The 20,431-nt window shown below is 45.2% G+C and overlaps 1 protein-coding gene across 4 annotated transcripts; it reads right to left on the bottom strand.

Moving 5' to 3' along the window:
• Positions 1-102: 102 nt before the first annotated feature.
• On the bottom strand, positions 103-19,377 carry LOC115396795 (uncharacterized). 4 transcript variants are annotated; one of them, XM_030102824.1, is made up of 9 exons: positions 3,123-3,260; positions 2,707-3,012; positions 2,357-2,629; positions 2,210-2,278; positions 1,984-2,115; positions 1,845-1,904; positions 1,327-1,363; positions 1,175-1,234; positions 103-1,072 (listed from the first exon to the last, which is right to left on the bottom strand). In XM_030102824.1, the coding sequence occupies exons 1-8, from the start codon at positions 3,196-3,198 to the stop codon at positions 1,210-1,212; spliced, it is 978 nt and encodes a 325-aa protein (XP_029958684.1). In that variant the 5' UTR covers positions 3,199-3,260; the 3' UTR covers positions 103-1,072; positions 1,175-1,209. The 4 variants fall into 4 exon arrangements, with proteins under 4 accessions (XP_029958684.1, XP_029958681.1, XP_029958682.1 ...); XM_030102821.1 differs by lacking the exon at positions 1,175-1,234; XM_030102822.1 differs by lacking the exon at positions 1,175-1,234 and having other exon boundaries at positions 2,210-2,275.
• Positions 19,378-20,431: the final 1,054 nt, after the last annotated feature.

Here is a 20,431-nt window from a genome sequence, read left to right as displayed (position 1 = left end):
CAAACTGATTAATCCAGGTGTGTCTGGTTTAGACTGCTGCAACAAGACACACCTGGATTAATCATTTTGGCCAATAATGCAAGACAGGAAATGAATGTGCACAGTTAATTTCAGGAAGTAGTGGAGCTGTGAAAATGGCCCATTAAGTCTCAATGTACTATCACTTCTTTTCAAGACTCATGTCTACACAACAAAGTCTCAAGGCAATTCATGATTTGAGTCAAGAAAATTAATTTGTGTCCAGGAAACCATCTACACACTTTTTTCGTGTCTCAAACGACGTCTTTTAAACTACAGTAATACATTTCAGTGGGAATTATCTGGCCATTCCCTCCTCCAATGAAACAATGCAAATAATGTTTTTTTTTTATTTGGACATTGAGGTATTAAACAATTTTACTGTTTATGGCCCAGTCCACACTAAAGACAAATTTAAAAGTGAATGCACCAACACTACCTCACAGTAACATTCTGGAAACACCATCATGTTTGTATCCATTCAAATATACAAGGGGGAAAAAAAAATACAACCATTTTCTGAGTGATCCAAACACATATTGGCAATCAACGTGGTTACATTCTCGGTTGAAATGCGTTCAAAAGTGAGTAAAGCATGTTAAGAGAGCTTGACTGAGGAGTGCTCCCCCTCCATGACCCCAGGACGCGTCCCGTCACCGGCGGCTATCTGAACGCTTGACTGACCGGGTTGGTCTACGATGGGATCCAAGATACCTCGTATAAATGTTGAGGAACGACAACAGTCACGGATGATTTCTGTCATCTGTTACAGCCTGTGAACTGAATGGAAATAACTACATTTTTGTAGACCTCTGTTTGAAACAGCACCCCCTCTTGTAACAGGAAGATATATTTAATTGACATTTACAACATCATTCCGTTCAAAAATACATGAGAAACACATCATTCTTAGAATACAGATGTCATAATAATATAATGAAAGACTCACAAGACACATGTGACATGAATGGACTCAGTGCAACGATGATATAAACACGAAGTTGCTGAAATTTAAGAGAACAAATTTTCCTTTTCCAAAGGTGGCATAGAGTATCTAGAAAAAGCCAGTGATAGAGGAGAGAAAATTATTTTAGTCATATTTGTCAGTTCGGTATGATTTCAAAGAATGTAATTTTGACTTTACAGTTGTACTGACAAGTATGCGGCCGTTCATGTGAAGAGTAATATCGTTTATTCATGCACTGGTGTGCAAGATCTGGGATATTTAAAAAAAAAACTTGTCAGTGAAGGTTTAAACAAGTAGGTGCTTTGATCAGGAAGGTAACATGAACAAAGATGGGCACTTACGATTGATCATGTAAAGTCTGATACTCATCTGCCATTTCTGTGATTGAATGGAAACTAGAGTTACTGTCATAATATTCAACATAGGCAAAGTATTTCAATTTATTAAAGTTGTAAATGAACCCAAGGAGTAATTTTATTTTAATTCAATCTTAACACTTATTGTTCACTAGTTGACTTCATCAGGTTTTTTAAGATAAACCCACACTGACTGTCCTTTATCAGCAAAGTTTCACTATGAAAATCACAGTCAGAAATTATTGTTTTATGCAGGGAAAAAAACACATTTATTCCACAAGCAGCAAGCTAATGAGTAAAGTCCTGAACTTTAATGGAAAGTGTGCAAGCTGCAATTTATCTCAGAGTTGATTTTGTGTTTTTGATAACTTATAGCACAAGCACAGTATGTTGAACATTAATAACATGCAGCGAGAATGCTTCCTGTGACTCTGACTTTCAGTACATTCATGGTAGATGAAGAGCCTTTACTTTTACATTTTTTCTTGTAAACTGGCACTTACCCTGTGAATGTGACTGAAGCATCTGCTGATAACAATTATCCATAGTCTCTGTAGGTGCATCTGGAAGAAAAAAGGAAAAATGTGGAGTAACTTCAGTAGATTTATATAAGGACTGAAAGAGGTAAGAGTCTGATCAAACCTGCAGTCTGATGCTGTGCTGTAACTTTCCACCTTCGTTGTCTGCAGTAAAAGAACAGTCCAAGTATGGTGGCAGTGACCAACCCAAAAGTGGCAGGAACTAGCAGTGTGATCACATTTGCAAAGTGTGATCCTGGAAAAAGTACATCTCAGATGTTAGAACACAGTTCTTGAGTTTATATTTGTGCAGCTTTAATAATTCTTTCACAGTGAAAAAGCAAACAGACCTTGCAGAGTGTGTGTTGGGGTGTTTGGGGTGGTCGTGGCTGTTGTATCTTCAGATGTGTCATCTGCTTCTTCAGGAAATAGAGAGATGTTAATGCTTGCTGTTAGTGACAAAACCAAATACAACATTTTATAATGGGAGAAATTACCTTGAACATTTAGACGGACGTCAGTGCAGCGCTTAGTTTTTCCAAGAACATAATTACACCGATACCAGCCACTGTCACTGTGTCTCACAGTCTGGATTATCAATGTGTTGTCTGGTCCAACCCTCTGAGAGTCAACAGGTTCATGGTGAAGTCCTTTTAGCTTTGCCCAGGAGACATTTTGTGGTCTTTGCTTCTCTGGTGTGATGTCAACAGAGCACTGCAGCCTGACGGATGAGTCTAGTTTTACCTTCACTGCAGGACGGGTTTTGCAATCTGAAAGAAGATGAAAGATCTTAAAATTCAGTGAGACTTTCATTCAAAATGTCAGTATTTTAATCTTTCCACCTTACCTTTTACTTTCAGAGTCATGTTTTTCATCAGAACAAGATCCCATCCTTGCCAGATTTCACAGCTGTACGTCCCTTCATCAGATTTTTGCAAATTTTTCAGATGGAAAAACATCAGTCCGTTTCCGTTAGATTCCCATGACATTCGTTTAGATGGTTGATTCTTTTTGGGCCACATAAAGATGACCATTGTTTTTTTGTCTGAGGTGTACTTTGTCACCTTGACTTGGTAGCACCTTTCTGCTTCAATTTCATCTGAATTCAGCCTAAAGAGAGTCGCATCTTCATATGCAGCCACAGTTTGGGTATCTGTGGAAGCAAGTTCAAAGCAAAGAATTATGACATCTTAGAGAAGAATCAGTATAAGCTGTTACATCAAGACAGAAAACATCAAAGAAACCTTTCTGAAATATACTCACCGCTGCATTCTGATGAGACAATAATCAGGATCAATAGAAAGAAACCTTTAACATAAAAATGGACCATTTTTTGCATGCAAGTGAATGCGTCTTATTGTTCTGTCAAAGTATTGTGTTTCCACCCACTCTCAAGGTCCACAAAACTCTCATGACTTATATCTTTCACATCTGTTTTTTTTTTTTTTAACTTTGATTGAGCTGCTCATCAGCGCCGCCACATGACAAATACAAAACATTGCACTCTGCTTGAACATTATTGGAAAGACTTTTATAGGCCTTTCACTGAAACTAATGGCCAAAGTAAATGATCAAGCAAAATTATATCAAGCTATGATTTATTCATTTTACCATCTTAACCTATCTGACATGTCATTCCGGAGCTGTGTTGCTTCTAAGCTCAAGCTAAGATTTAGCTTTGTGTCAGACTGTTTGAAAAGTCACTCATGGTAAGCAAAGGTATCTTTTTATATTTGACTCCATAAACAACAGAAGTCTCAGAAAGATTAATTTACCTTATTGCATTTTTATTTTTATTTTTTATTGTAGACGATATTTGTTTCATACAAGAGAGAAGAGGGAAAAGCTGAGAACAGAAACGCCAAGTAAAGTAAAGCATCATCAGCAGGTGATGGGTCTGCTGGGATGGCCTCTCGGTGTAGATGATATAGACTTCATTACACCAGGTACAGCAGGAAACGAGGTAAGTTTTCTTCATGATGAAGTAGGAGAGAAAGGAAGGTGGAGTTTGTAGAGACAGCAGAGGCATAGTCATGCAGGCAAAGGCCAGAATCCAGTAATCACTTGAAGGCTGGACAGAATCATACTCACACAGAAAGCAGGTCAGAAGTTTGAATTCAGAACTAGGAACAGAATTCTGGAATGACTGGAACACAGAATACAAAGAAATCCGTAACACAACAAAGAACTGAAGCAATGTGCATACAGCTCAATGGCCAATAGTTCTTTTTGTTTGCAATGCTATAGTTCTGCTCTGCGAAGGAGAATCTCTACATGAAGGCACAAGGTTGTCACCTTTGGAAGAAGACAGCTCCAAGCAGTCAGAAGCAAAGAACTGAAAGCATGAACGAACTTTCTCTTAAAGTTAATAAATCCCAGGAAGCATTGGTGTTTTTTGCAGCTAGAAGTCGGCCATTCAGCAACAGCTTTTACCTTCTCTTCTTCTTTTATCTTCTCTTCTCTTCTCTTCTATGCATGTCTCCCCCTCAGCCAGGTAGTGGAGACATGAAACTTGCACTTCTCGGGCTTCAAAAAGAGCTCATTGGCAAGAAGTCAGGTCAGGATCTTGCAGATGTGGGACTCAGAGTCTGGCCAGTGGGTGAGGTGTTAGAGCCCAGAAGGTATTACCAGGTTTTTGGAGTGGGACTAGATTTCTCTCTGTTATGAAGCAAAGGAAAGAGGAGAGGCAGAGTTCAGTGTAGGCAGAGATGTAGTTCTGCAGGCAAAGGTCAAAGGAGGTGGTAGGGGTGTGAGAGAAGAGACGAACATGTAGGCATTCAGGCGAAGGTCAGAATCCCATATTCACTTGAGGACTGGGCACTGGACCTTCCAGAAAAACTCTTCTAGATTAAATTTGACTGAAACATCAACCACAGAATATAAAACACTGTGCAGTCTCACTGAAATGCGAGCTTTACACAGGAAGGGTTCAAGTCAGAAATATCACTGTGGTCTTTTTCTTGCATCGTGTCAGTGCTGACTACTACACCACAGTGTGTGACAATAACTCAAGTTTCCTGTTACTGAGGGCCGACCACAGAAAGGCTGATTATATATCAGAATTTACCTGTTTCAAAGCAATTGTCATTACCCACGTTGTTTATGTTACCTTCCTCATGACTTGCTTGTTTGAATCTTCATTGACATATTTTTTAAAATGAGCAAATCCATGTTCTTTCCTTTGTTACAGCCTACTAAACATTCTATGTCAACTCTGTTAAAGGAAGATTTTTTTCTTCAATTTCAACAACTTGGCATTTTATGTGGATCATTGATGCACTGAGTCCATTTGTATAATATCTGATATGTCTCTTTTGAGTGTTGTATTATTGCATGTGATCATCTGAATGGGAAGAATTAAATGTTTATCATGTAAATAAAATGATATGCATCAGACGAACAGCACGGGAACAATAGAAACACTTCTGATAGATAACACCCGGTCAGGGGAGGCACATCTGTTTAACATATACAATTCCAAAATAGAAGAGAACATTAAAGGGATTATTTTTCCCTTTGATGACAAAGACTGAAATACAACAACAGGCTGTTTCCAGTGTTGTCTGGCAAAAATATATACTCTTCCTATAGTGCACCTTCTTTTATGTGGAGCATTGATGCACTGAGTCCATTTGTATAATATCTGATGTCTCTTTTGAGTGTTGTATTATTGCATGTGATCATCTGAATGGGAAGAATTAAATGTGTATCATGTAAATTACGAATAAAATGATTCTGATCATGTCGTGGAAATTCTATTAAATAAATGCACCAGCTATGAGTTCCTTGATTCTTATATTCCAGCTGCAGCAAGAAGAGAAGTCTCCACTGTCAGAAGATCAGTGTGAGTTCTGAAGTTCTGCAAAACAGACCAACATTTTATAAAATCCATTGTGTGAACAACCCAACCCACTTCAACACCCTGTGGCTGGGGATGCATCAGAAGAACAGCACAGGAACAATAGAAACACTTCTGATAGATAACACCCGGTCAGGGGGAGGCACATCTGTTTAACATATAACATTATAAACAGAAGAGAAACCCCCTGTGGGTTTGCTTGGTCCCCAGGAGACCATCTGGTTCAGTCAACTGATAACTGATTACCATCACATGTCACACATCACACAAAAATTTCCATCACAATCATAACTAAGGAAGTTGTAAATGTCAATCAGCATATTTCTGCACGTTACAAGAGGGATCGCTGTTTCAAAGCGAAGTTTACAAAACCACAGTTATTTCCATTCAACTGAGAGGCTTTTTCTTTTTATTTTATAAATATTTTTCTTAACATTTTTAAGTCACAATGAGAAGCTTCTTCTGTTCTGCATCTTGGCTGTGGCTCCTAATTGAGATTTGGTACAAGTCCAAGTTCAGGCTTCATCTTGAAACTTTTAGTCTGTCATGTTTACCATTAATTTGTATGTTCCAGCTTCTTTGTTCACCTACCTTTGATTTCTTCACAAGAAAAATGTTTCAAATGATTCATGGAAAAATTGATCTTTCAGCTGCTGAATCATGGTCCTGGCTTATGTTGGATATGTGTTTTGCAAATCTAATGATGTTATCATGATAGCATGAAATATAACAAGTCAATGTAAAAAAATAAACTATAATCACTCAAGATTGTCTTTTGTTCCTGAAGAAAATAATCTTATCATTTAAATATTTGCTGCAAACATACATAAAGGACAATTTCCATTTTCATCCAGGTTTTCAAATCATTTTTGCCCCATTGTGACAATACATAGGCGTCATTTCTACCCAGCTTCAGTAGCTGCACCCTTCTTGTGCTTCCTCTTCATGTATATGTAGATTCGCCCACCTGCAGCACATATGAGTGGGCCCAATGGAAGTGATCACTATGCTGGAGTCTGAAAAGCTGGGAACATTAATGGGATTATTTTCACTTTAAAGGAATACTACTTAGTTAGACAAGCTCATAAATACCATTTTTGTGTCTCTGCGTCCAGTGGCTTGTTCCCAGCTGTTAGCATCGTAGTTAGCTTAGCTCAATTGCTGGAAGTCAATAGGAAACAGAGCCGGACTGACGAAAGTGGACAAAATACTCCTTACAGTGGTCCAGGGGATGGCGTATTAGCACTTGAAGTAAATCCGAATGGTTATAAAACATTTTAAAAGACGTGTTATCTTTTCAATCCGTTAAAATAACGTTTTGATACACACAGATGTGCACAAGCATAGTGCTCCGCGGAAGGATATATAGCGGCTGAGTCTATGGCATCTACTGCTGTGCTCCGGTATATCCTTCCACGGAGCACTGCCATGCGCAGGCCTCTGTGTCTCAAAACAGACACCCAGAGATAAAACAAGTCCAGAGGGGAACTTTTCTGAAAGGCTGAGACTTTGCCCGTGGAGACAGTGGAGCTGCTGCTGCTGAGCATGAGCACTACTGCCAAGGTACACAGTTCTTCTGCTCATGCACCAGCTGATGGACAATAAGAAACATGTTGGGCTCCAGGGTGGCATGACTCTCGGTCCATATTCTAGTTTCAATATAAAGTTTTCCAGTGGCGGACCGTGCATTTCACATTAAGGCCTTCAGAACAGATCCGCCTGAACCAATCCACCTCTCAATAACTATTTCGTCTACAAAAAAAAAATCTTATTATGCAGATATGCACATAAAGAGTTGTTGCACAGCAGATAGATACTTGTGCAGCCAGAATAAATGCCTTTGCTGAAGTGCACAATTCTCCTACTACATCTGTGCACATACAATGAGCATCAACAACTTAATAAAACAGCAATATTATTTAGGAAAAGAGGAACATTTTACTCACCAAAATCCCGATTATTTGAAAACAAAATACATCCTCCTTTCCTTCCTCAAAAAGAGTTCAACTGCTCTGTCATATAGATTATCCGTGCGTTTCAGTTCCATAAAGCCAGGGCTGAAAGTCCAGCTTGTCCTGTGGTATTTCTGGCGTAAGTTTTATTTCTCTTCAGGTCTTCTTCTTCTTCTTCTTTGGAATAATTGCGGTAGGCGACCAACAACTTAGGTGCATACCGCCACCTACTGTATCTCTTGGTGAATGTAAATCAGAGGGTCTGGATACGCTGTTGCTAGAAGCTAGAAGGCGCTGAGTCGCCAACTCGAAATCTGATTGGTTGAAGCAACTGTCTGATTGGTTGAAGCAGCTGTCTGTTTGACGCTTCACTTTACTTCACTGCGCCATCGGGAACGGATAGCGAAGGCCTCGGGCAGATTTCTTTGGCCCTAGCAACAGATGATGCCTGAAATCTGATTGGTTAAATGATTTAATGTGAAAAAAACATGTCTGGAAGCAGCGCAACCACGGGAAAACTATGAAAGGAACTGGAACATACCGTTTGGAATCATTTATTAATTATTTATGGACAAAATATAATTTACATCAGTCTGTAATTCAGATAATTTTTAGGCCAGCAGAGAAGGCTTTGCAGGCCCTGACGGCCCACCACTTAAGTTTTCTAACTTAGGTTGTATTTTTAAACTTTGCTTTTAAACCGATGCTTATTAATCTGAATATATTTTCCATGTACTTTTTATTACACGTTCTCAGTACATTAGAGACTAACAGACTCACAAGTTATGCTTCATTTATTCAAATAGAGGAAAAGAGGTTGAATGCGGTCATCACTCTCAAGCTTCACTTGATAAAATGTCCATCAGTTATATGGTGGGTTTGTTTCTCCATTAAAAAGTGGAGGTCAGCCAATCACTCAGACAATTTTGAAACCGATGCGCCAATCCCCTACGTGCGCTGGAACACTGCCACGCCCCTCACCAAGGGGATATACTCAGCGCGCGCCTGCTCCACTTCCTTCTTTTGAACAGCCAGTAGAAAAGGAAACAGGGCAGCTGGGCCTGCAGGTCGGTGGGCACGCACACACTCGTAGGACTGGAGTTACGTTTAGTAACTACTAATTCTACTTTGTGTGGTGCTTAGCCCACCTGTGGGCTTGGTACTCACCAAGGCGGAGGCCATAGGGATGAATATACTCCCAGCTGGTATGCTGACAAGATTGGCGCGGGAAAAAAAGGAAGTAAACAGGCCGTATGCCCAGTACAGCCACATCAACCTCCAAGACATCAGCAGCAGGCAGCCTCGCGCTGGGGCGCCGCCCGCAGATGTGCCTAAGCACCGTAACAACGTCACACACAAGCCAGCCGAGACACAAGTCACAACGGCGGGCAGTAAAACCACGCCCGGTCTGGATCCTCCCGGGGAGGCAGAAGCCGGACTGGACGAGAGCCAACACAGTTAAGCGACAGAACTCCTGTTTTCACTGAAAACTGACATGGCCACAGTGCCTGTGCACATATCCATAGGATATGAACGCACAAAGGTGGACACGGATGCCCAGGAGGCAGCCTGGCAGATTTCACCCACCGTGACACCTCTGCACAGGGCCGCAGAGTCAGCCATGCTCCGTGTGGAATGAGTGCGAATCACCACCGGTGGCGGGCGATTCAGTGCCTCGTAGGCATCTGCAATAGCGCCCCCAACCCAGAGGGCGAGACGCTGGGAGGACAGCGTGGCTCCATGCCCCCTGGTCCTGAACCTCACAAACAGCTGGTCTGTAGTGCGAAAGCCAGCTGTGTGCTCAACGTAGCAACGGAGAGCCCTGACCGGACTTAGCAACCGCAGCTGATGGTCATCCCCTGATGAGCCAAGCAGGGAGCCAAGTACCCTGATCCAGATCACTCTCGACCGGAAGTCCGAAGTGATCACCTTGGGATGAAAGGTCGGGTTAGGCCAAAAGTGCACCAGTCCCCCATCCTGACTGAACACCATGCAGGAGGGATGGACCGACAGGGTGCAGAGATCCCCAACCCTCTTGGCGGATGCCAGCACCAACAGAAGGGCAGCCTTAAAGGAAAGAAAGTGGTCCTCCGCCTGCTCCAAAGGCTCGAAGGGGGGCTCTCTCAGACCATCCAACACCGTGTGGAGGTCCCAGGGGAAACCACATGCCTGGGGGGGCGGTCGCAGCCGACACGCCCCACACAGAAACCGCTTCACCAGTGGGTGACTGTGCGCACAAAAGCGGCCGAAGCTGTCATGGCCCACCACAATAGCCGATGCAAACACTGCGAGAGTGGATGCAGCGCGACCGCTGTCCAGCAAAGCCTGTAGAAACTTCAACACCCTGCCGATAGTGCAGGAGACCATGTCCAAACCCCTGTCCGAGCACCACGACGTGAAGAGATGCCACCGAGACCTGTAAGCCTTGACAGTAGAGGGGGCCCTGGCGCTCTGGATGGTGGAAACCACCGCCGGGGGGAGATCTAGTCCCACTAGTCTTATCCTCTCAGCTTCCAGGCCAAGCGTCTCTTGCCTAGGATGGGGCGAGACTGGAGGGCGCCCCCTGGGGATCGACCACAGAAAACCGACTGCCAGCTGGACCAGGTCTGGGAACAACCGGGGTGTCCGGGGCCACCACAATCACGTGGAGGCTCTGCACCCTCACCCTGTGAAGCAACGGGGCCAAGAGGCGGGTCGGAGGAAACGCATACAGGAGGCCCGGTGGACAGACCCTGTGCGTGAAGGCATCCACCCTGAGAGGGGGTCCGTCTGACAACCTGAGCGAGAACCAGAGTGGGCGCTATGCGTTCTCTGCACTGGCGAAAAGGTCTGGCACCGGGTGGCCGAATATGCGCCAGACTCGAGCTGCCACACACGGGGACAGGCCCCACTCGTCGTGGAGTGGGCCTCCCTGGGACATCCTGTCGGCGCCGACGTTGAGAGGCCCGGGCACGTGTCGTGCTCTGAGAGAGGTGAGGTGCCGGTCCACCCACAGTAGGATCTCCGTCACCTTGCGATGTAGGGGGGAAGACCGTGTCCCCCCTGCCTGTTTAGCTCCGCCACCACCGTGGTGTTGTCCGACCTGATGAGCACATGGCTGTCCTGCAGCCTGGCTTGGAAATGGAGCAGCACCAGCTGCACCGCCGTCATTTCCAGCACATTGATGTGAATGGGCGTGGAGTCCTAGGCATTGCCCACTGCGAAGTGGCCTAGGGTGCCTCCCCATCCTGCGAGACACGCATCCATGAACACCTTGACGTGATGCGACACACAACCCATGGGAACGCTCTGCATACGGAGAGCAGGATCCATCCAGAAGAGGAGATCCTGACGTGCCTGGGGCGGGATCGAGATCTTTCTGTGTCCATCCCGTTTCCCCAAGAGGCGGAGGCGACTGAACCACCGTTGGAGCCTGCACATGTGCAGAAGGCCTAACTGAACCACAGCGTGGGCCGCAGCCATCAGTCCCAGGACAGTCCTGATCAGGTGGACCCGGGCTACAGGCACCACGATCAGGGTCTTCAGGGTCGACAGGAGAGAAACTCGCCTCTCTTCGGAGAGGCGGGCCCTCATGGTGAGAGCGTCCAGCTTCAAACCCAGATAAGCCATCTGCTGAGCTTGGGGGGGGCGCACTCTTGTCCGGGTTCACCACGAACCCCAGGAGCTGGATGTGGAGCAGGACCTGGGCCGTGTGCTCCACTGCCTCCTGATAAGAAGGCGCTAGTATCAGCCAGTCGTTGATGTCGGTGAGTATCATCAGACCACGAGGACAGAGGGGCTGCAGCGCTGCCTCTACACACTTCGTGAAGGAACGAGAGAGTAGCTGAAGGGGAGCTGGTTGTATTGAAATCACCGGTCTCCCACGGCGAACCTGAGGAAGCTCCTGTGCCTCCTCAGAATGGGGATGTGAAAGTAGGCGTCCATGAGATCGACTGACGTCATCCAGTTCCCAGGGCGGACGCTCTCCAGGAGGTGCTTGACCGTCAGCATACGGAACCTCCTGGTGGTCACATGAGCGTTCAGGACCCACAAGTCCAGAATGTGTCTCATCCCACCGCTCTTCTTGGGAACCGAGAAGTTGGGGGAGTAAAAGCCCAAGTGTGGCTCCTCCACGCTCAGCTCCGTTACCGCACCCCGGCGTAGGAGCGAGGACACCTCTGCTTCGAGAGCGGCCGCCCTCGCAGGGCATGCAAGCCGCGTATGAAGGATCCCGTTGAAAGGAGGCGGGCGACACACGAACTGCAGGGCGTAACCGCATCTCAGCGTCCTGGACAGCAAGGGTGAGATCGGACCCAGCATCGCACACCATGTCTGGAAGTGGAGCGTCAACGGCTGTACCACGACTGTGACCGAGGGAGGCAGCTCACCCGCCCTCCTGGCCTTGGGAGACGGGGGGCCCCTGGCGAAAGGGTTGCGGACAGGGCGTCCCAAGAAACAGCGTGGGTGTAAACCCGAGACATTTCGGGCTGCTAGCCTCGCCAATGATGCCGGGGTTCGAGAACTCGACGGCAGGGATGCGAGCCGGCATCATCCCAGCACTCTGAAGCTCCGCTGCGATCACAAAGGGAGATGCAGGCGGGAAACGCAGCCTGGGGTGCTTGCGAGCTGATGGTAAGTCACCGGAGGCGCCCCTCTTGTGCGTCACGCAGAGTTACTATTGCAACAACACATCACCCCCCCCCCCCCCCCCCCCCCCCCCCCCCCGCTCAACAACTCTCGGGGCCCTGCTCCCTGTGGTAACTTTTCTGACACCTCCTGCTTAAAACCCAAAAAGTCAAAAGGATCGTGAGGCCCCGCTTTCACGGTCTGTACTCATACTGAAGATCAAGATCAAGCGAGCTTTTGCCCTTCTGCTCTACGGGAGGTTTCTGTCCTCCCTGAGCTTGCCTTACAACACCTGCGTTACCGTTACACATTCGTATCGGGATCTCACTGTGGGATATAGAGACTCCAGTATTGCCAGACAAGCTTATCTCAAAGACCAGGTGGGAACATACACATATGTCCTGCCGGCCAGGCAGACATAGTAGGCACTGAACTCAACACTGCATGAGACAGTGGTGGCGCAGTAACATCCAGGTTATAGAATCTGGTGAAAGTGTGAGGTGTTGCCCTGCTGGTGGCTGCACATATTTCTTACACAGTGCTTACACAGTACAAAAGTGCTCAGGATGCATCCACACCACATGTGGAATGCGCGTGCAGCCCCCTGCTTTTATAAGCCACGCTAAAAGTGTCCACAATCCAGTGAGATAAATAATGTTTTGTGAGCGGTTCTCCCAGATATCATGTAGCCCATGACCCAAACAGCTGTTCGGACTTCCTGAGTCCAGCTGTCCTGCCAACATATGCTCTCAGCACCCACACAGGGCAGAGTGCGTTCAGCTTTCATGCTCCTGCGCCGTGAAAGGAGGAGGATAAAACACCAACAACTCGATAGGACGATATGAAGATGCCTGGTTAAAAACCTTAGGCACAAAGGCGGGGTTGGGTTTCAATAAAAATGTATGAACCCCCATTAAAAACTGCATGCAAGACAGGTTCATCGATAACGCATGGATGTAACACACACACTTTGCAGATGCCAGGGCGAGTAAAAAAGCCGTTTTCAGGGAGAGCATCTTCAGCTTCACCTATTGCAGTGGCTGTGTAGGTTCCTGATTAATGAAGTCCAAGCTTGACGTTCATATTTCCTATTGTAATCCACACGTGAAACAAAAAACTCCACAGAGTCCTCTTGATTGAGTTAAACTGTTTTAGTTAAAGTCAAAGTCATGTTACAAAAAATAATGCCAATGGAAAAATAAATGAAATATCAAAGGTAATATCCAAAGACAAAAAGAGAGAGAGTAAGAGTGTGTGTGTGAGAGAGAGAGAGAGAGAGAGAGAGAGAGAGAGAGAGAGAGAGAGAAAGAGAGGTAAAAAAACTGTGTGGCTCCACTCCACTTGTCCGACTATCTGTTTTAATGCAGGACAGCCACCCATAACGAAACTTCAGTTTTTTAACAGACAATTCAAGATCCAAACTTACAAGAAAACCTCAGTTTACTCCACAATATCAAACAAACCTTACCCATATGGATTTTTAGCCTTAACTTATTTCTAAACACATTTATTTATTTAAATGTAATTAACCACACCATGAACTGTACATAAGCATCTGTAAATATAGTCCCTTCGTATCTCAAACACAAAAAAAACATTTAAACAGGAAATCACAATTTCACATGGATAAACTCAAACTGTATTTAAAGGAATACTCCGAAGATTTTGGACCCACGCCCTATCCTGATCATTTACAGAGTGAGATAAGCTCATAAATACCTTTTTTGTGTCTGTTCGTCCAGTGCCTGGCTCCCAGCTGTTCGCATCTTAGTTAGCTTAGCTCAACTATGGCAGGTGAAAAGGAGACAGAGCCAGACTGAGAAAGTGGACAAAATATTCCTTCCAGTGGTCCAGGGAGTGGCGGACCGTGCATTTCACACTAAGGCCTTCAGAACAGATCCGCCTGAACCAATCCACCTCTCAATAACTATTTTGTCTACAAAAAAAAATCTTATTATGCAGATATGCACATAAAGAGTTGTTGCACAGCAGATAGGTACTTGTGCAGCCAGAATAAATGCCTTTGCTGAAGTGCACAATTCTCCTACTACATCTGTGCACATACAATGAGCATCAACAACTTAATAAAACAGCAATATTATTTAGGAAAAGAGGAACATTTTACTCACCAAAATCCCGATTATTTGAAAACAAAATACATCCTCCTTTCCTTCCTCAAAAAGAGTTCAACTGCTCTGTCATATAGATTATCCGTGCGTTTCAGTTCCATAAAGCCAGGGCTGAAAGTCCAGCTTGTCCTGTGGTATTTCTGGCGTAAGTTTTATTTCTCTTCAGGTCTTCTTCTTCTTCTTCTTTGGAATAATTGCGGTAGGCGACCAACAACTTAGGTGCATACCGCCACCTACTGTATCTCTTGGTGAATGTAAATCAGAGGGTCTGGATACGCTGTTGCTAGAAGCTAGAAGGCGCTGAGTCGCCAACTCGAAATCTGATTGGTTGAAGCAACTGTCTGATTGGTTGAAGCAGCTGTCTGTTTGACGCTTCACTTTACTTCACTGCGCCATCGGGAACGGATAGCGAAGGCCTCGGGCAGATTTCTTTGGCCCTAGCAACAGATGATGCCTGAAATCTGATTGGTTAAATGATTTAATGTGAAAAAAACATGTCTGGAAGCAGCGCAACCACGGGAAAACTATGAAAGGAACTGGAACATACCGTTTGGAATCATTTATTAATTATTTATGGACAAAATATAATTTATATCAGATAATTTTTAGGCCAGCAGAGAAGGCTTTGCAGGCCCTGACGGCCCACCACTGGGTCCAGGGGATGGCATATTAGCACGTGAAGTAAATCCGAATGGTTGTAAAGCATTTTGAAAGACATGTTTTCTTTTCAATCCTTTAAAATAATGTTTTGATCCACACAGACCTGCGCATGTGCAGTGCTTGGCGGAAGGATATACCGGAGCATAGCAGTAGAAGTATAGACTCAGCCGCTGTGCGCCTATATCCTTTCGCAGCGCACTATGTTTGTGCAGATCTGTGTGTATCAAAATGAGCGAAAGAAGCCCGCGCCGACTGGGGCGTGTGCCGGCGAGGCTACTCGTCCCCGGATCAGCTGATGACTGCTTCCCCTGCTTCTCCCTTCCTGGATGGCATTTGGGGAGGGAGGAGTTCCGACCCATCCCGTCCTGTTCCTGTTTGCTGCCGGCATGCAGTTCCGTCCCGTCCCGTCCTGTTCCTGTTTGCTGCCGGTGTGCAGTTCCATCCCGTCCTGTTCCTGTTTGCTGCCGGCGTGCAGTTCCGTCCCGTCCCGTCCTGTTCCTGTCCCGTGCTGGCTGCCCGAGGGAGCGCAGCACACCAGTCCCGTGCTGGCTGCCCGAGGGAGCACAGCACACCAGTCCCGTGCTGGCTGCCCATTCCCCGTCTGAGTCTGGTTTCTGTCCCGTCCCGTCTGCCCCCGGTTTCTGTCCCGTCCCGTCTGCCCCAGGTTTCTGTCCCGTCCCATCTGTCCCCCTCCTCTGCCCGGGAGAGTTGCCTCGTTGTGCACCAGGAGGCGCACATTAGGAGGGGGTTTCTATCACGCCCTGTGCCCCTGCACCCATGTGGGGGCGCTCGGGTCCTGTTTTGTTTGTGTGCCCTCATGTTCTCCTGCCTGGTCACCTACCTGCTCCTCTTGTTCTCCTGTCTGGTCTGTCTTGTTAACTCCCTAATGTGCTGCACCTGTCCTGCCCCCTTTATCTCCTGGTGTGTCTTGTCGGCTCCTTGTGGGTCTGTCCGTGTGTTCGCGTGTCCTGGCTTGCACCTGCTGTGTTTTTTGAGTTTCCCCGAGTTCCTGGTTTCCTGCCCTCCTGAGTTCCTGGTTTCCTGACATCCTGAGTTCCCCTTGAAAATAAAAGACCCTTTTTTGAACTCTGCCTGCTGCCTGCGCGTGGGTCCTTCCACCTTGCACCTGTGACAGCGTGACATGTTATCAGTGACATAAATGGACTCAGTGCAATGATGATCCAGATTAAATATGAAGTTGTTGAAATTTAAGAGAAAAAAATTTCCTTTTCTGAGGTTAGCATCAAATATCTAGAAAAAGCTGGTGATAGTGTCAGGACCCGCACAGCAGCGGCCTCCTAGTGGCGCTGTGCAGGTTCTTGTTTTTGTTTTTCAGGTGGGTGGAGCTGGAGAGGAGGCTTGCTGCAGCATGGGTTCAGCTCGTCAGCGGGATGACTTTCAGTTGCTTGGGGCACTGGCACTATTTAAGCGACGCCCAGGCTGAGAGTCAGCACTGGATCGTAACATCTACGCCCGTGTGTCACGTGTGTAGCACATTCAGCTTCGTAGCTTCCCAAGCTGACCAAGTTCTTCCTTGTTTGCAGTTGGAGTCCCGATCAGCCTACCGCAGCACCCAGCCACTCTCTGCCTCTCCAGCCGCCCACCTGCCCTGGACAGTCTCAGGACGCAGAGCCAGGACGCCAAGACCGAAGCTCGCCACCGACTATTCGGACAGTGCCCACTCGGACCTGCCACCTGGACTCGCCGCTTCCTGACCCCCCCAGAATAAACTGTTCTTGCACTCTTCAGACCTGCCTCCGTCTTGCTGTCTGCGTCTGAGCCTCAGCACAGACCGCAACAGATAGAGGAGAGAAAATTATTTTCAGTCCAGTATGAGTTCATAGACATGTGATTATAACTTTAGATTTGTACTTACAAGTATGCAGCTGTTCTTGTCCAGAGTAATGAGATTTATTCATGTTTTAATGTGCAGGATCTGAGATATTTTGACAAAAAAAAAACTTGTCAGTGAAGGTTTAAATGAGCAGGTGCTTTGATCGGGAAGGTAACATGAACAAAGATGGGCACTTACGATTGATCTGAAACATGTAAAGTCTGATACTCATCCTCCATTTCTGTGACTGAATGGAAACTTGAGCTACTGTCATAGTATTCAACATAGGCAAAGTATTTCAATTTATTTAGTTTGTAACTGAAGTTAAGTTACAAATTAAATAAATTGATTAAATAAACTGAAAGTTAAATTAATTCTTGGGTTCAGTTACTGAACCCAAGGATTAATTTAGCTTTTAATTCAGTCTTGGCTTTTATTTTTCACTTACTTGAAGAGCCTTTACTTTGAGATTTTTCCTTGTAAACTGGCACTTACCCTGTGAATGTGAATGAATCAACTGCTGATCATAATCCATAGTCTTTGTCGGTGCACCTGGAAGCAAAGAAGCAAAACTGTAGTGTCACTTCAGTAGATTTATATAAGGACTGAAAGAGGGAAGAGTCTGATCAAACCTGCAGTCTGATGCTGTGCTGTAACTTTCCTCCTTCTTTGTCTGAAGTGAAAGAACAGTCCAAGTAAGGGTGCCGTCACTAACCCAAAAGAGATAGAAACTGTCACTGCAATTAACGTCACACTGTGTTCAGCTCCCCAGTGTGATCCCAGAAATACATCTCAGCTGTTAGACCACAATTCTTCAGCATGTGCAGTTTTAATAATTCTATCACAGTGATAAAGCAAACAGACCTTGCCGAGTTTGTGTTGAGAAGTTTGGGGTGGTGGTTTCAGATGTGCCGACTGCCTCTTCAGGAAATAGAGAGATGTTATGTTTGCTGTCACTGACAAAACCAAATACAACATTTTATAATGGTAGAAATTACCTTGGACATTTAGACGGATGCCAACGCAGCGCTTAGTTTTTCCAAGAACATAATTACACCGATACCAGCCACTGTCACTGTGTCTCACAGTCTGGATTATCACTGGCTGTGTTCGAAACCGCATACTCACGTACTACTCATACTAATTTATTGAGTATGCAGTGTGTTTACACTGGCAGTATGCGATTTTGAGTATGCGAGAAGTTCCCGGATGCATACTGCATTCGCCAGAAATGTTGAGTATACATCGTGTGTTCACTACTCATACTGAAATTGCCCAAGATGCAACGCGACGGACATTTGAATAAACTTTATTCAGTTCACAATGACAGTTTCTTCATGATGTACATTTAGCAAGCTGAGTATGGTTGTAGATTTAATCTTCCCTCCATTGTTTGTGCTCGTAGGTATGTCATATTACGAGATTTCTGATTAGATTGACAATGATTAAAAATAGTAAACAAAAAAAAAAAAAAACCCTTACATCTGAGAACAAGTCCATGCTGAAAGCGACCATGATGTACCGAAGACGGCGAGCCGATCTTTGTTGAAGAGCCGAAAAAACTCTCCGTCGGTAAAGCATCATAATTGGCATAATAAGTGGCCCGTTAACGGGACACCGGTCCAAACGGTGATGTTAAGCGAGAGATATTGCTGAAAGATTGCCTTCTTGTTTTCAAAGTAAAAGCACAGATTTATCACTGAGGTTGCTTTGCATGAGAAAGGGAAAGGGGTGGTTTATTTTGGTGAAAATAACCGGAAGTGCGTTGCTCACTGCGGCTGGCTTGAATTTCGCCGAATTCGTCCGAACAAAATCATAAACGGCTGATATTCAGACAAATAAACGACACACTCGGACTCTAAACCACCACTTTGTCGCCTAATTTAAAAAAAAATCTCGATGAAGTTATACATTTGACGAGTTTAGGGCTAAAGTGAAATCAGCTTTAGCAGATCGATTTCTGCTCATAGAAGAAGTGCAATGCATTGTGGGTTATTATGTAGTATGCTGTAGTGTAAACGCTTCGCATACTGTTTGATGGACTGAGTAAGCAGGATGCAGGATGGATAGTATGAGTATGTAAGGATGTAGTAGACAGTATGCGGTTTCGAACACAGCCAATGTGTTGTCTATTCCAACCCTCTGAGAGTCAACAGGTTCATGGTGAAATCCTTTCAGCTTTGCCCAGGAGACATTTTGTGGTCTTTGCTTCTCTGGTGTGATGTCTACAGAGCACTGCAGCCTGACGGATGAGTCTGGTTTTGCTTTCACTGCAGGACGGGTTTTGCAATCTGAAAGACGATGAAAGATCTTCAGATTCAGTAAGATTAACAATTAAAAAAAAGGTCACTGTTTAATCTTTCCACCTTACCTTTTACTTTCAGAGTCATGTTTGTCACCCGGACACGTTCCCATCCTCGCCACATTTCACAGCTGTACGCCCCTTCATCAGATTTTTGTACGTTTTTCAGATGAAGACACATCAGTCCATTTCCATCAGGCTCCCATGACAGTTGTTTAGCTGTTTGATCCTGTTTGGGCCACTCAAAGATGACCATGGCTTTATTGTCTGAGGTGTACTTTGTCACCTTGACTCTGCCTCCTGTATCGATTTCACTTGAATTAAATCTACAGAGAGCAACAGCATCATCCGCAGTCACAGTTTGGATATCTGTGGAAGCAAGTTCAAAGCAATGAATTAAATAAGAATAAGCAGTATAAGCTGTTCCATCAAGACAGAAAACAAAATAAATTTTTCTGAGATATACTCACCACTGCATTCTGAGACAATAATCAGGATCAATAGAAACAAAACTTGGACAGATAAACGAGCCATTTTTAGCAAACAATTGAAGAGAGTCTTATTTCCATCCACTCTCAAGCTCCACAAAACTCTTATGACCTGCACTTTTTTCTTCTTTTTCTTTTTTTTTTTTTTTTTTTAACTTTGATTCAGTTGGTCATCAGTGCCATCACATGGCAAATATAAAACACTGCATCCTGCTGGATCGTTATTGGAAAGACGTTTTCAGGCCTTTCGGTGAAACTAGTTCATATGGTATAGGACAGGGGTATGCAACTAAAATTCCGGTCCGGTCCGGTCAAGGATATTTTGTTCAAGCAAAGGTTCGGAACATCATAATGTCTAACTGAATTAGTGTGATATATGCTGATGTAACCTAATAGTTCTATGAGCGTCTGCATGTCATCAAATCAAATGAATCCATGCACTCCTTGACAACCTCCCCATCACTAAATGGTTTTTTGTGGTGCCCCAAAATCCAAGCAACTCTGAGGGAACATTCATTTGCACGTTGCTGGGCAGTGAATGACTGTCAGGATCCTGGTGGACTGATCATACTGGGCTCCAGGCCTGCCGACAGGGGGGGACAAACGGGTCTGTTCTCCCGGGCCCAGGGTTGGGGGGGCCCGAATTAAAGGCGGGGGGCCCATCCAGCACCCAACTCACAGATCCCGATGCAGCATGCAGGCACCGCGCCACGCCGTGCCTCCCCAACCCTTAATAGGCTCGT

This window comes from Salarias fasciatus, chromosome 11 (genome assembly GCF_902148845.1).
Source record: "Salarias fasciatus chromosome 11, fSalaFa1.1, whole genome shotgun sequence".
In the NCBI taxonomy this organism is placed as follows: Eukaryota; Metazoa; Chordata; class Actinopteri; order Blenniiformes; family Blenniidae; genus Salarias; species Salarias fasciatus.
Note: the sequence above shows the minus strand (reverse complement) of the source record. Positions and strands in the feature narration are given on the sequence as shown.